The sequence below is a fragment of the Oncorhynchus mykiss genome, chromosome 9 (genome assembly GCF_057628025.1).
Source record: "Oncorhynchus mykiss isolate SJ-2025 chromosome 9, ASM5762802v1, whole genome shotgun sequence".
Classification (NCBI taxonomy): domain Eukaryota; kingdom Metazoa; phylum Chordata; class Actinopteri; order Salmoniformes; family Salmonidae; genus Oncorhynchus; species Oncorhynchus mykiss.
Genome location: NC_143030.1, coordinates 6,719,593 through 6,736,011, shown reverse-complemented (window position 1 = coordinate 6,736,011; position 16,419 = coordinate 6,719,593). Strand labels below are relative to the sequence as shown.

The 16,419-nt window shown below is 42.7% G+C and overlaps 1 protein-coding gene across 1 annotated transcript in view; it reads right to left on the bottom strand.

Moving 5' to 3' along the window:
* Window positions 1-4,869: 4,869 nt before the first annotated feature.
* The window catches only part of LOC110531341 (coronin-2A-like), a 27,471-nt gene continuing 15,921 nt past the window's right edge, over window positions 4,870-16,419 (bottom strand). The window contains exons 4-13 of the mRNA XM_090183365.1: window positions 16,218-16,367; window positions 14,644-14,823; window positions 13,955-14,071; window positions 13,756-13,860; window positions 11,115-11,211; window positions 10,431-10,543; window positions 9,640-9,733; window positions 9,202-9,488; window positions 8,495-8,563; window positions 4,870-5,048 (exon numbers count right to left, since the gene is read on the bottom strand). Of these exons, the coding sequence (XP_090039491.1) occupies window positions 4,983-5,048; window positions 8,495-8,563; window positions 9,202-9,488; window positions 9,640-9,733; window positions 10,431-10,543; window positions 11,115-11,211; window positions 13,756-13,860; window positions 13,955-14,071; window positions 14,644-14,823; window positions 16,218-16,367 (1,278 nt within the window). The 3' untranslated portion in view covers window positions 4,870-4,982. The remainder of the gene's footprint in view (window positions 5,049-8,494; window positions 8,564-9,201; window positions 9,489-9,639; window positions 9,734-10,430; window positions 10,544-11,114; window positions 11,212-13,755; window positions 13,861-13,954; window positions 14,072-14,643; window positions 14,824-16,217; window positions 16,368-16,419) is intronic.

Below are 16,419 nucleotides of genomic sequence, written 5' to 3'. Positions count from 1 at the left end.
ACAGATCTTAAAGATATGAAATGGGCTAATCTGCATTTCTTTTGGATCAATAACTTTATTTTTGTGAGGGCGTTATGATGTTTGGGTTGGTAACTTCTACACTTTTTTTGGGGAAACGAAAGAAACGTTGACAGGAATGAAACCATCCAAATCATCTTGGCTCCTTGACCCAGTCTGCTCATGTTTAGGCTGCGTTGAGACAATGATTTATCAGTGAGCCAAGCCCTGTTCAGATAATCCCTAGCGTTGTCGTAGTCCTGCTGCAGATCGTCCCAGACATTTATGTCTCTAACTCCCCTGAATACCTCTTGATCCTACAGCTATTTGCAGTAATTATGAGCCTTTGAACTGGAGTTATACTGATAGCATTGAGGCAGTGTGCCCTAGTAGGAAGACCCACTGTGTGCAGCTCACCTTGTACTATCGACAGAAACATAAATATCACATGTCTATCTCTGATAAGCCTTCCATAAAAGCAATAAAAAAAAATCTAGAATCCCAGAAAAGTGCTAAACAAAATAGGCCACATTAACAGGTTCATGAAATGAATAACTTGCTAATAACATTCATATACTGACAATCTGAAAACTCAGATAATACCTTTGATACAGTGGTAGAGATGCATGGCTTCGCCATCTTCAGAAGAGAGACAGGAATGCCAATAGTGGAGGTGTTAAATGTTTTATGTTCATATCATGTTGCTGTTTATGAGTCATATTCCTGTAAAGCTTAGAGAGGATCTCATGTCAAATGCTGTTGAAGTAATAGGGGCTTCAGGTTCACCTGCCTCACCTAAAGCGAGTGGTGGAAAGCGGCTATAGACAAAGTGCTAACAGTCAGTATCTGGATAACCTGTGTGAAGTGCTTGATAACGTATGTGATATCAACAGAAGTATATTTTCTGGGTGACTTACATTTTTTTTACTGGTTTTCATCGCTCAAGAAAAAGCTTCAAACTGTTAACCAGTGCCTGCAACCTGGGTCAGGTTATTTACAAACAGCACAGGGATTAAATAATCCACATCGATTGATCTTTATTAATGCTGCAGAAATCTGCTCTATCCAAATCCATAGGATGTATTGATCACAATACAGTAGCCACATCTAGAACAAAAAAAAAAAAAAGTTCCAAAGGCTGGGCCACTAATATAGTGTTTTAGAGGTCAATAACAATGACAATATGTTTTGTAGTGATTCCTACGTTGAAGATGTACATAATATCTATTGGTCTGTGGTGTGTAATGAGGAGCAACTAGACACTGCGCTTTACACATTTAAGAAACTACATATTCCAGTTACTAATAAGAATTGAAAAATGTTATGATTGAGAGGGATGAGGCAAAAGGAATGGCAAATAAATCTGTCTGCACAGCCGATTGGCCAAGCGTACTGTAAATTGAGAAATCGCGACTAAAACTTAAAGAATGATAACTTAAGTAACATTTTGGGCAAGAAGGCAAACTCAGCGCCATCATTCATTGAATCAGATGTCTTTTTCATCACAAAACCCGTTGATATTTCCAACCATTTTTTTTAATTGGTAAGATTAGCAAACTTAGGCGTGACATCCCAACAACAAATTCTGAACCTACACATCTGTGTATAACTGACCAAAATCTGAAAGAAAAGCAAATGTAATTTTGAACTCTGGAAATTGAGTTGCTGGAAGAGGTGATATTTTTTTGATGTCTATCAACAATGTCAAGACACCTTGGTCTGACAACTTGGATGGAAAATGACTGAGGACTATAGCGGACGATATTATTGCCACTCCTATTGGCCATCTCTTCAATCTAAGTCTACAGGAAAGTGTGTGCCCTCAGTCCTGGAGGGAAGCGAAAATCATTCCACTACCCAGAATAGTAAAGCACCCTTTACTGTCTCAAACAGCCGACCAATCAGCCTGTTACCAACCCTTAGTAAAGTTTTGGGGAAATTGTGTTTGACCAGATACAATGCTATTTCACAGTAAACCAAATTAACAAGAGATTTTCAGTACGCTTATAGGGAAGGACATTCAACAAGTACAGCACTTATACAAATTAGTGATGATTGGCTGAGAGCTAATGTATGATAAAAATTGATTGCTACCACAGCTAGTGTTGTGTTAGACTTCAGTGCAGCTTTTGACATTATCGATCAGAATCTGCTGCTGGAAAAACTTGTGTTATAGCTTTTACACCCCCTGCTATATATTGTGGTTTGAGAGTTACCCTGTCTAACAGAACACAGAGGGTGTTCTTTAATGGAAGCCTCTCGCAACATAATCCAGGTAGAGTCGGGCGTTCCCCAGGGCAGCTGTCTAGGCCCCTTAGTGTTTTTCAATCTTTACTAATGACCTGTCAATGGCACTGAGTAAAGCCTGTGTGTCTGTGTATGCTGATGACTCACTACTATACATGTAAACTACCACAGCAAGTGAAATCACTGGAACACTTAAAAAAGACCTGCAGTCAGTTTCAGAAATAATTTTGTCCTAAATATACATAAAACTAAAAGCATTGTAATTTGTGACAAGTCATTCGCTAAACCCTAAACTAAATCTTGTAACTCTGTGTCGTTGTGTGTGTCGAACTGCTTTGCTTTATCTTGGCCAGGTCGCAATTGTAAATGAGAACTAGTTCTCAACTTGCCTACCTGGTTAAATAAAGTTGAAATAAAATAAAAAAGGAAATGAATAACGTGTAAATTGAGCAAGTTGAGGAGACTAAACTGCTTGAAGTAACACTGGATTGTAAATTGTCATCGTGAAAACATATTGATACAACAGTAGCTAAGATGGGGAGAAGTCTGTCCATAATAAAGTGCTGCTCTACCTTCTTAACAACACTATCAACAAGGCAGGTCCTACGGGCCCTAGTTTCTACCTTCTTAACAACACTATCAACAAGGCAGGTCCTACAGGCCCTAGTTTCTACCTTCTTAACAACACTATCAACAAGGCAGGTCCTACAGGCCCTAGTTTCTACCTTCTTAACAACACTATCAACAAGGCAGGTCCTACAGGCCCTAGTTTCTACCTTCTTAACAACACTATCAACAAGGCAGGCCCTACAGGCCCTAGTTTCTACCTTTTTAACAACACTATCAACAAGGCAGGTCCTACAGCCCTAGTTTCTACCTTCTTAAGAAACACTATCAACAAGGCAGGTCCTACAGGCCCTAGTTTCTACCTTCTTAACAACACTATCAACAAGGCAGGTCCTACAGGCCCTAGTTTCTACCTTCTTAACAACACTATCAACAAGGCAGGCCCTACAGGCCCTAGTTTCTACCTTTTTAACAACACTATCAACAAGGCAGGTCCTACAGCCCTAGTTTCTACCTTCTTAAGAAACACTATCAACAAGGCAGGTCCTACAGGCCCTAGTTTCTACCTTCTTAACAACACTATCAACAAGGCAGGTCCTACGGGCCCTAGTTTCTACCTTCTTAACAACACTATCAACAAGGCAGGTCCTACGGGCCCTAGTTTCTACATTCTTAACAACACTATCAACAAGGCAGGTCCTACAGGCCCTAGTTTCTACCTTCTTAAGAAACACTATCAACAAGGCAGGTCCTACAGGCCCTAGTTTCTACATTCTTAACAACACTATCAACAAGGCAGGTCCTACAGGCCCTAGTTTCTACCTTCTTAACAACACTATCAACAAGGCAGGTCCTACAGGCCCTAGTTTCTACCTTCTTAACAACACTATCAACAAGGCAGGTCCTACGGGCCCTAGTTTCTACCTTCTTAACAACACTATCAACAAGGCAGGTCCTACGGGCCCTAGTTTCTACCTTCTTAAGAAACACTATCAACAAGGCAGGTCCTACAGGCCCTAGTTTCTACCTTCTTAACAACACTATCAACAAAGCAGGTCCTACGGGCCCTAGTTTCTACCTTCTTAACAACACTATCAACAAGGCAGGTCCTACAGGCCCTAGTTTCTACCATCTTAACAACACTATCAACAAGGCAGGTCCTAATCTCTCCTGGCTCAAAGTAGATGAATGATTGGGGCAGCAGGGTAGCCTAGTGGTTAGAGTGTAGAGGCGGTAGGGTAGCCTAGTGGTTAGAGTGTAGAGGCGGTAGGGTAGCCTAGTGGTTAGAGTGTTGGACTAGTAACCGAAAGGTTGCAAGTTCAAACCCCCGAGCTGACAACGTACAAATCTGTCGTTCTGCCCCTGAACAAGGCAGTTAACCCACTGTTCCTAGGCTGTCATTGAAAATAAGAATTTGTTCTTAACTGACTTGCCTAGTTGTACACACATGTTTTTTGTGGTCGTAGAAGCCACAAAATGTTTTGTGAATATATTGTAATTGTATATAACTGCCTTAATTTTGCTGGACCCCATGAAGAGTAGCTGCTGCCTTGGTAGGAACTAATGGGGATCCATAATAAACCCCATGAAGAGTAGCTGCTGCCTTGGTAGGAACTAATGGGGATCCATAATAAACCCCATGAAGAGTAGCTGCTGCCTTGGTAGGAACTAATGGGGATCCATAATAAATACAAAATAAAAAAATTGGTTGAATCAGAATGTGGCTCTCGTGTGATTGGTTGAATCAGAAGGTGGCTCTCATGTGATTGGTTGAATCAGAAGATGGCTCTCATGTGATTGGTCGATTCCAAAAGCTGCTACCGTGTAATTGGTTGATTCAGAAGGCTCTTCAAATGTGATTGATTGAATCATTCAGAAGATGGCTCTCATGTGATTGGTTGAATCATTCAGAAGATGGCTCTCATGTGATTGGTTGATTCAGAAGGCTCTTCTAATGTGATTGGTTGAATCATTCAGAAGGTGGCTCTCATGTGATTGGTTGATTCAGAAGGCTCTTCTAATGTAATTGGTTGAATCATTCAGAAGATGGCTCTCATGTGATTGGTTGATTCAGAAGGCTCTTCTAATGTGATTGGTTGAATCATTCAGAATTTGGCTCTCATGTGATTGGTTGATTCAGAAGGCTCTTCTAATGTGATTGGTTGAATTATTTAGAAGGTGGCTCTCATATTATTTCTGGTGTTCTTGATCTCCAGTTCCAGCTGTGTGATCTGGACCTACACAAAACCACACAGTGATCTGATCAAAGGTTGTCCCCTGATATCATCCACAGCAGATACACCAGACCAGACACACACACACACACCAGACCAGACACACACACCAGACCAGATACACACACACCAGACCAGATACACACAGCAGACACACACACACACACCAGACCAGACACACACACCAGACCAGACACACACACACCAGACCAGACACACACACCAGACACACACACACACACCAGACCAGACACACACACCAGACCAGATACACACACACCAGACCAGATACACACACAGCAGACCAGACACACACACACACACCAGACCAGATACACACACCAGACCAGACACACACACCAGACCAGACACACACACCAGACCAGACACACACACCAGACCAGACACACACACACCAGACCAGATACACACACACCAGACCAGATACACACACACCAGACCAGATACACACACACCAGACCAGATACACACACACCAGACCAGACACACACACCAGACCAGACACACACACATCAGACCAGACACACACACCAGACCAGACACACAGCACACAAATCAGACCACACTAGAGGTCGACCGATTAATCGGAATGGCCGATTAATTAGGGCCGATTTCAAGTTTTCATAACAATCGGTAATCAGAATTTTTTTTTTACATCTTTATTTAACTAGGCAAGTCAGTTAAGAACAAATTCTTATTTTCAATGACGGCCTGGGAACAGTGGGTTAACTACCTTGTTCAGGGACAGAATGACAGATTTTTACCTTGTCAGCTCGGGGATTTATTTTTGCAACCTTCCGGTTACTAGCCCAACGGTCTAACCACCTGCCTTACATTGCACTCCACGAGGAGCCTGCGCGGCAGGCTGACTACCTGTTACGCGAGAGCAGCAAGAAGCCAAGGTAAGTTGCTAGCTAATATTAAACTTATCTTATAAAAAACAAATCTTCACATAATCACTAGTTAACTACACACGGTTGATGATATTACTAGTTCATCTAGCGTGTCCTGCGTTGCATATAATCGATGCGGTGCCTGTTAATTTATCATCGAATCACAGCCTACTTCGCCAAACGGGTGATTTAACAAGAGCATTCGCGAAAAAAGCACTGTCGTTGCACCAATGTGTACCTAATCATAAACATCAACGCCTTTCTTTAAAATCAATACACAAGTATATATTTTTAAACCTGCATATTTAGTTAATATTGCCTGCTAACATGAATTTCTTTTAACTAGGGAAATTGTGTCACTTCTCTTGCGTTCTGTGCAACAGAGTCAGGGTATATGCAGCAGTTTGGGCCGCCTGGCTCGTTGGGAATTGTGGGAAGTCCATTTATTCCTAACACAGACCGTCATTAATATGCCAGAATTGTACATAATTATGACATAACATTGAAGGTTATGCAATGTAACAGGAATATTTAGACTGATGGATGCCACCTGTTAGATAAAATACGTAACGGTTCCGTATTTCACTGAAAGAATAAACGTTTTGTTTTCAAAATGATAGTTTCCGGATTCGACCATATTAATGACCAAATGCTCGTATTTCTGTGTGTTATTATGTTCTAATTAAGTCTATGATGTGATAGAGCAGTCTGACTGAGCGATGGTAGGCAGCAGCAGGCTCGTAAGCATTCATTCAAACAGCACTTTCGTTCGTTTGCCAGCAGCTCTTTGTGCTTCAAGCCTGTTTCAAGCCTATCAACTCCCGAGATTAGGCCGATGTGAAATGGCTAGCTAGTTAGCGGGGTGCACGCTAATAGCGTTTCAAACGTCACTCGCTCTGAGACTTGGAGTAGTTGTTCCCTTTGCTCTGCAAACTTGAAGTATGCCGCGGCTTTTGTGGAGCGATGGGTAACGCTGCTTCGAGTGTGGCTGTTGTCGATGTGTATACAAATGGTATAGAGGGAAATAGTCATATAATTCCTATAATAACTACAACCTAAAACCTCTTACCTTGGAATATTGAAGACTCATGTTAAAAGGAACCACCAGCTTTCATATGTTCTCATGTTCTGAGCAAGGAACTGAAACGTTAGCTTTTTTACATGGCACATATTGCACTTTTACCTTCTTCTACAACACTTTGTTTTTGCATTATTTAAACCAAATTGAACATGTTTCATTATTCATTTGAGGCTAAATACATTTTATTGATGTATTTTTTTAAGTTAAAATAAGTGTTCATTCAGTATTGTTGTAATTGTCATTATTACAAATACATTTTAAAAATCTGCCAATTAATCAGCATCTGCTTTTTTTGGTCCTCCAATAATCGGTTTCGGCGTTGAAAAATCATAATTGGTCGACCTCTAGACCACACACACACACACACACCAGACCATACACACACTGAGTGTACAAATTATTAAGAACACCTGCTCTTTCCATGACATAGACTGACCAGGTGAAAGCTATGATCCCTTATTGATGTCACTTGTTAAATCCACTTCAATCAGTGTAGATGAAGGGGAGGAGACAGGTTAAAGAAGGATTTTTAAGCCTTGAGACAATTGAGACATGGATTGTCTATGTGTGCCATTCAGAGGGTAAATGGGCAAAAACAAAATATTGAAGTGCCTTCGAACAGGGTATGGTAGTAGGTGCCAGGTGCACCGGTTTGTGTCAAGAACTGCAACGCTGCTGGGTTTTTCACGCTCTACAGTTTCCCGTTTGTATCAAGAATGGTCCACTACCCCAAAGGACATCCAGCCCACTTGGTACAATGTGGGAAGCATTGGAGTCAACATGGGACAGCATCCCTGTGGAACGCTTACGACACCTTGTAGAGTCCATGCCTCGACCAATTGAGGCTGTTCTGAGGGCAAAAGGGGGAGGTGCAACTCCATATTAGGAAGGTGTTCTTAATGTTTAGAACACTCAGAATTCAGCGAATTGAGGCTGTTCTGAGGGCAAAAGGGGGAGGTGCAACTCCATATTAGGAAGGTGTTCTTAATGTTTAGAACACTCAGAATTCAGCGAATTGAGGCTGTTCTGAGGAGAAAAGGGGGAGGTGCAACTCCATATTAGGAAGGTGTTCTTAATGTTTAGAACACTCAGAATTCAGCGAATTGAGGCTGTTCTGAGGAGAAAAGGGGGAGGTGCAACTCCATATTAGGAAGGTGTTCTTAATGTTTAGAACACTCAGAATTCAGCGAATTGAGGCTGTTCTGAGGAGAAAAGGGGGAGGTGCAACTCCATATTAGGAAGGTGTTCTTAATGTTTAGAACACTCAGAATTCAGCGAATTGAGGCTGTTCTGAGGAGAAAAGGGGGAGGTGCAACTCCATATTAGGAAGGTGTTCTTAATGTTTAGAACACTCAGAATTCAGCGAATTGAGGCTGTTCTGGGGAGAAAAGGGGGAGGTGCAACTCCATATTAGGAAGGTGTTCTTAATGTTTAGAACACTCAGTATATACAACCTTTTTCTGGTTGAGCTGGTCTCTCAGTCCCCTGATCTCCTCTTGTTGTCTGTAGAATGCCTGAAGGAGCTGTAACACACAGAAACACACTCTGAAACACACTCTGAAACACACTCTGAAACACACACTCTGAAACACACTCCGAAACACACTCCGAAACACACTCCGAAACACACTCCGAAACACACTCTGAAACACACTCTGAAACACACTCTGAAACACACACTCTGAAACACACTCCGAAACACACTCCGAAACACACTCCGAAACACACTCTGAAACACACTCTGAAACACACTCTGAAACACACTCCGAAACACACTCCGAAACACACTCCGAAACACACTCCGAAACACACTCCGAAACACACTCCGAAACAAACTCTGAAACACTTTTGAAACACACTCTGAAACACTTTTGAAACACACTCTGAAACAAACTCTGAAACACTTTTGAAACACACTCTGAAACACTTTTGAAACACACCGAAACAAACTCTGAAACACTTTTGAAACACACTCCGAAACAAACTCTGAAACACTTTTGAAACACACTCTGAAACACTTTTGAAACACACCGAAACAAACTCAGAAACAAACTCAGAAACACCCTCTGAACCAGAGCAAAATCAGATTTAGAGTTTTTTTCTAAAGACACATCTGGAGGTAGGCCTTCATGTGTAGCCTATGACAGCCTATCCCACTCACCTCACTCTCTGTCCTGGGAGGAGGGCACTCTGAGGGCTCACAACAGTGGGGAGTGTAGGCCCAACCCGGAGCCTGGGTCTCGTCTGGATGCCAGCCCGACAGATCAGCCACTTCCCTGGGGTACTTGGCGTCCTGGTAGGCCAGCTGCTCCTGGAGGAAGGCCTGCTCCGTGGACCCTGTCTCTCCTGGTCCCCCACTCTGGAAGCTGCTCAGCCCCCTCCTTGGTAGGGTCTCAGGGTAGGGGTTGGCTATCCTACTGCCAGGTTTCAGACACATCAGCACCGGGCCTGTTGGGGTGGAACAATGGTTTAGGGTGTGTCCCAAAGGGCACCCTTTTCCCTCTATTGAGTCCAAACTGGTTTGCCAGTTTCCCTATTATACAGGCCTTTCTATGCAACTGAGAGCCAGTCGCCCATCTTGGCTCCCAGTTACACTGACCTCTATTGATCCCTGAGAGCCACTGTTGAGCCGTCAGGGCCGCCTCGTTGCCTGCTGTCATGGGGAAGATGTCATCCTGGAAGGTCTTTGGGGACTGGAGAGAGGACATAAAACAGTTGAGTGAACTCTCTCTCTTTCTCTCTCTCCCCTTCCCGCTCTCTCTCTCTCTCTCTCTCTCTCTCTTTATCTCCTCTACCTCGCTCACTTTCTCTCTCTCTCTCTACCTCGCTCGCTTTCTCCCTCTCTCTTTCTCCCCTTCCCACTCTCTCTCTCTCTCTTCATCTCCTCTACCTCGCTCCCTTTCTCCCTCTCTCTTCCTCTCCCCTTCCTGCTCTCTCTCTCCCTCTATCTCCTCTACCTCGCTCGCTTTCTCCTTCTCTCTCCCCTTCCCGCTCTCTCTCTCTCTTTATCTCCTCTCTTTATCTCCCTCTCTCTCTCTCTCCCCTTCCCTCTCTCTCTTTATCTCCTCTACCTCGCTCGCTTTCTCCCTCTCTCTTTCTCCCCTTCCCACTCTCTCTCTCTCTCTTTATCTCCTCTACCTCGCTCGCTTTCTCCCTCTCTCTTTCTCCCCTTCCCACTCTCTCTCTCTCTCTTTATCTCCTCTACCTCGCTCTATTTCTCTGAAAACTCAAATTGCTTTATTGGCATGACAAACATTGAATAAATATTGCCAAAGTGTCAATGTTACAGCTGCATCAAGTCCTCTACACTGAAATACATAAAAAAATATGTCCTTAATTGTCACTAGACGGTAGAACCGGTGTCCACGAAGATGTGGTGTGTAATTCTACCCTGCGAGGGACGATCATGGAGAGCGGTTCGACCAGGTCCTTAACGGTCACCAAGCGGTAGAACCGGAACACCTCACAGGAACTCACGTCCAGACCGCGCTTAGGCATGACCCCTGGAGAGGTCAGAGTTCACAAGGTCAGAGGTGAACACAACGGTGTTCCCTATGTCAGTTCACAAGTATATATTTTTTTAATCTGAATCACAGAACAGGTTATTGATTATTGATTAGGTATAATGTATCCATAGAACAGCACAAACAGTCAAACTCTCCATGTGCATCTTGACAACGGATGAATGGACAGAAGCCCATTAACAACTAAACATATCTGTTTATAAAGTCCATACACAGCCTATACACAGTCCGTGTATTGTGTGTGTGTGTGTGTATTGTGTGTGTGTGTGTGTATTGTGTGTGTGTATATGTGTGTGTATTGTGTGTATGTGTGTGTGTGTGTGTGTGTGTGTGTGTGTGTGTGTGTGTGTGTGTGTATGTGTGTGTATTGTGTGTATGTGTGTGTGTGTGTGTTCCAGGGTGATGGTAACATTAGGTCTGTGTGTGTGTGTGTGCTTCCCCAATCCTTTCCGAAGCAGTATTGTGTGTGTGTGTGTGTGTGTGTGTGTGTGTGTGTGTGTGTGTGTGTGTGTGTGTGTGTGTGTGTGTGTGTGTGTGTGTGTGTTCTTACCCAATCCTTTCTGAGGCAGTAGGGAGTAATACTCAGTGAGGAAGTGAACGTAGGGCTTCTCAGAACTGATCTCATAATACCGGATGTTACCATCACCCTGGAACACACACACACACACACACACAGACCTAATGTAACCATCAAATCAAATTGTGTTTGTCACATGCCCCGAATACAACAGACCTCACAGTGAAATGCTGAATACAACAGGTGGAGTAGACCTCACAGTGAAATGCTGAATACAACAGGTGTAGTTAGACCTCACAGTGAAATGCTGAATACAACAGGTGTAGTTAGACCTCACAGTGAAATGCTGAATACAACAGGTGTAGTAGACCTTACAGTGAAATGCTGAATACAACAGGTGTAGTTAGACCTCACAGTGAAATGCTGAATACAACAGATGTAGTAGACCTTACAGTGAAATGCTGAATACAACAGGTGTAGTAGACCTTACAGTGAAATGCTGAATACAACAGATGTAGTAGACCTTACAGTGAAATGCTGAATACAACAGATGTAGTAGACCTTACAGTGAAATGCTTAATACAACAGGTGTAGTAGACCTCACAGTGAAATGCTGAATACAACAGGTGGAGTAGACCTCACAGTGAAATGCTGAATACAACAGTGAAATGCTGAATACAACAGGTGTAGTAGACCTTACAGTGAAATGCTGAATACAACAGATGTAGTAGACCTTACAGTGAAATACTGAATACAACAGGTGTAGTAGACCTCACAGTGAAATGCTGAATACAACAGGTGTAGTAGACCTCACAGTGAAATGATGAATACAACAGGTGTAGTAGACCTCACAGTGAAATGCTGAATACAACAGGTGTAGTAGACCTTACAGTGAAATGCTGAATACAACAGGTGTAGTAGACCTCACAGTGAAATGCTGAATACAACAGCTGTAGTAGACCTCACAGTGAAATGCTGAATACAACAGGTGTAGTAGACCTCACAGTGAAATGCTGAATACAACAGGTGTAGTAGACCTTACAGTGAAATGCTGAATACAACAGGTGTAGTAGACCTCACAGTGAAATGATGAATACAACAGGTGTAGTAGACCTTACAGTGAAATGCTGAATACAACAGGTGTAGTAGACCTCACAGTGAAATGCTGAATACAACAGGTGTAGTAGACCTTACAGTGAAATGCTGAATACAACAGGTGTAGTAGACCTCACAGTGAAATGATGAATAGAACAGGTGTAGTAGACCTTACAGTGAAATGCTGAATACAACAGGTGTAGTAGACCTCACAGTGAAATGCTGAATACAACAGGTGTAGTAGACCTCACAGTGAAATGATGAATACAACAGGTGTAGTAGACCTTACAGTGAAATGCTGAATACAACAGGTGTAGTAGACCAGTGAAATGCTGAATACAACAGGTGTAGTAGACCTTACAGTGAAATGCTGAATACAACAGGTGTAGTAGACCTCACAGTGAAATGCTGAATACAACAGGTGTAGTAGACCTTACAGTGAAATGCTGAATCCAACAGGTGTAGTAGACCTTACAGTGAAATGCTGAATACAACAGGTGTAGTAGACCTTACAGTGAAATGCTGAAGAGTGATTGATCAGTATTGATTACCTTGCCAGTTAGAGGATGTGTTTATCAGGGTCGTAGCAGAGTGATTGATCAGTATTGATTACCTTGCCAGCCAGGTAGAGGATGTGTGTATCAGGGTCGTAGCAGAGTGATTGATCAGTATTGATTACCTTGCCGGCCAGGTAGAGGATGTGTGTATCAGGGTCATAGCAAAGTGATTGATCAGTATTGATTACCTTGCCAGCCAGGTAGAGAATGTGTGTATCAGGGTCGTAGCAGAGTGATTGATCAGTATTGATTACCTTGCCAGGTAGAGGATGTGTTTATCAGGGTCGTAGCAGAGTGATTGATCAGTATTGATTACCTTGCCAGGTAGAGGATGTGTGTATCAGGGTCGTAGCAGAGTGAATGATCAGTATTGATTACCTTGCCTGCCAGGTAGAGGATGTGTGTATCAGGGTCGTAGCAGAGTGATTGATCAGTATTGATTACCTTGCCAGCCAGGTAGAGGATGTGTGTATCAGGGTCGTAGCAGAGTGATTGATCAGTATTGATTACCTTGCCAGGTAGAGGATGTGTGTATCAGGGTCGTAGCAGAGTGATGGATCAGTATTGATTACCTTGCCAGCCAGGTAGAGGATGTGTATATCAGGGTCGTAGCAGAGTGATTGATCAGTATTGATTACCTTGCCAGCCAGGTAGAGGATGTGTGTATCAGGGTCGTAGCAGAGTGATTGATCAGTATTGATTACCTTGCCAGCCAGGTAGAGGATGTGTGTATCAGGGTCGTAGCAGAGTGATTGATCAGTATTGATTACCTTGCCAGGTAGAGGATGTGTGTATCAGGGTCGTAGCAGAGTGATGGATCAGTATTGATTACCTTGCCAGCCAGATAGAGGATGTGTGTATCAGGGTCGTAGCAGAGGGATTGATCAGTATTGATTACCTTGCCAGGTAGAGGATGTGTGTATCAGGGTCGTAGCAGAGTGATTGATCAGTATTGATTACCTTGCCAGGTAGAGGATGTGTGTATCAGGGTCGTAGCAGAGTGATTGATCAGTATTGATTACCTTGCCAGCCAGGTAGAGGATGTGTGTATCAGGGTCGTAGAATGGGAAGAGTACTCCTGCACCTCCATCCACCTCCTCCTCCGACAGCGGCTCTGACAGATCATCCTACATGTCAGAGATAAAACATTGAGTGTGTGTGTGTGTGTGTGTGTGTGTGTGTGTGTGTGTGTGTCTCTCTCTCTCTCTCTCTCTCTCTCACCGGATCCCATAATGTGATCTGTCTTTGGTTCCATGGTGAGCTGCCAGTAGAAAACAGCATGTTCTGGTCTCCTATAAACACCACCTTATTGGCCCTGTGGAGTTTACTGCTGGAGACCTACACACACACACACACACACACACTCACACAGACACACACACACACACACACACACACACACACACACACGAGTAATAATGTTAAAGACTGGACCCTCTTTCCAACTCAATAATTTACTGTAATGTTGGTAAATTACTGTAATGTTGGTAAATTACTGTAATGTTGGTAAATTACCTTGACGTTGGTAAATTACTGTAATGTTGGTAAATTACCGTGACGTTGGTAAATTACTGTAATGTTGGTAAATTACTGTAATGTTGGTAAATTACCGTGACGTTGGTAAATCACTGTAATGTTGGTAAATTACCGTGACATTGGTAAATTACTGTAATGTTGGTAAATTACTGTAATGTTGGTAAATTACTGTAATGTTAGTAAATTACCGTGACGTTGGTAAATTACTGTAATGTTGGTAAATTACCAGGACGTTGGTAAATTACTGTAATGTTGGTAAATTACTGTAATGTTGGTAAATTACTGTAATGTTGGTAAATTACTGTAATGTTGGTAAATTACCGGGACGTTGGTAAATTACCGGGACTTTGACCAGCCCCCACACCCAGACAGACCTGTATGAGGCGTCCAGTACGTGGGTCCATGACTCTGATCTTCTTGTCCAGGCTGGTGGTAGCTAGAGAGCTGCCGTCATTGTTGAAGGACATGGAGAGAACCAGCTCAGTGTGAAGAGAAATAACACATACTGGGTTCCTCAGCACTGAGTCACACACTGACACATCCCAGACCATCACCTGTAGGGGAGAGGGAGAGACAGAGAGAGAGAAAGAGGAAAGAGACAGAGAGAGAGAAAGGAGAGTTTTGATAAACTCCCATATCTACTGGGTGAAATTCCACAGTGTGCCATCACAGCAGCAAGATTTGTGATCTGTTGCCACGAGAAAAGGGCAACCAGTGAAGAACACACACCATTGTAAATACAACCCATATTTATGCTTATTTATTTTATCTTGTGTCCTTTAACCATTTGTACATTGTTAAAACACTGTATATATATAATATGACATTTGTAATGTCTTTATTGTTTTGAAACTTCTGTATGTGTAATGTTTACTGTTAATTTTTGTTGTTTTTCACTTTATATATTCACTTTATATATTATCTACCTCACTTACTTTGGCAATGTTAACACATGTTTCCCATACCAATAAAGCCCCTTGAATTGAATTGAAATTGAGAGACAGAGAGAGAGAAAAAGGAGAGGAGAGAGGGAAAATGAGAGAGAACAGACAGCGAGACAGTATGTGTGTGTTTGTCTTTTCAGACAGTGTGTGTGTGTGTTTGTCTTTTCAGACAGTGTGTGTGTGTGTGTTTGTCTTTTCAGACAGTTTGTGTTTGTCTTTTCAGATGGTGTGTGTGTATTTGTCTTTTCAGACAGTGTGTGTGTGTGTGTGTGTTTGTCTTTTCAGACAGTGTGTGTGTGTGTTTGTCTTTTCAGACAGTGTGTGTGTGTGTTTGTCTTTTCAGACAGTGTGTGTGTGTGTGTGTTTGTCTTTTCAGACAGTGTGTGTGTGTGTGTGTTTGTCTTTTCAGACAGTGTGTGTGTGTGTGTGTGTTTGTCTTTTCAGACTGTGTGTGTGTGTGTTTGTCTTTTCAGACAGTGTGTGTTTGTCTTTTCAGATGGTGTGTGTGTTTGTCTTTTCAGACAGTGTGTGTGTGTGTGTTTGTCTTTTCAGACAGTGTGTGTTTGTCTTTTCAGATGGTGTGTGTGTATTTGTCTTTTCAGACAGTGTGTGTGTGTGTGTGTGTTTGTCTTTTCAGACAGTGTGTGTGTGTGTGTTTGTCTTTTCAGACAGTGTGTGTGTGTGTGTTTGTCTTTTCAGACAGTGTGTGTTTGTCTTTTCAGATGGTGTGTGTGTATTTGTCTTTTCAGACAGTGTGTGTGTGTTTGTCTTTTCAGACAGTGTGTGTGTGTGTGTTTGTCTTTTCAGACTGTGTGTGTGTGTGTTTGTCTTTTCAGACAGTGTGTGTGTGTGTGTGTTTGTCTTTTCAGACAGTGTGTGTTTGTCTTTTCAGACAGTGTGTGTGTGTGTGTTTGTCTTTTCAGACAGTGTGTGTGTGTTTGTCTTTTCAGACAGTGTGTGTGTGTGTGTTTGTCTTTTCAGACAGTGTGTGTGTGTGTTTCTACCTTGTAGTCGTAGGCTGAGCTGACCAGTAGATCCCGAGCAGTAGGGTGCCATTCTATCAGGTTGACTCTGCGGCTGTGACCCTGAAGCACCTTCCTAGGGAGGGTCATGTTCTGATAGACACCATTGGCTGGGATGTCCCATAGCTTTACCTGTAACATACAGGGGTCACGCATGAACATAACGCATGTCAACACACACACA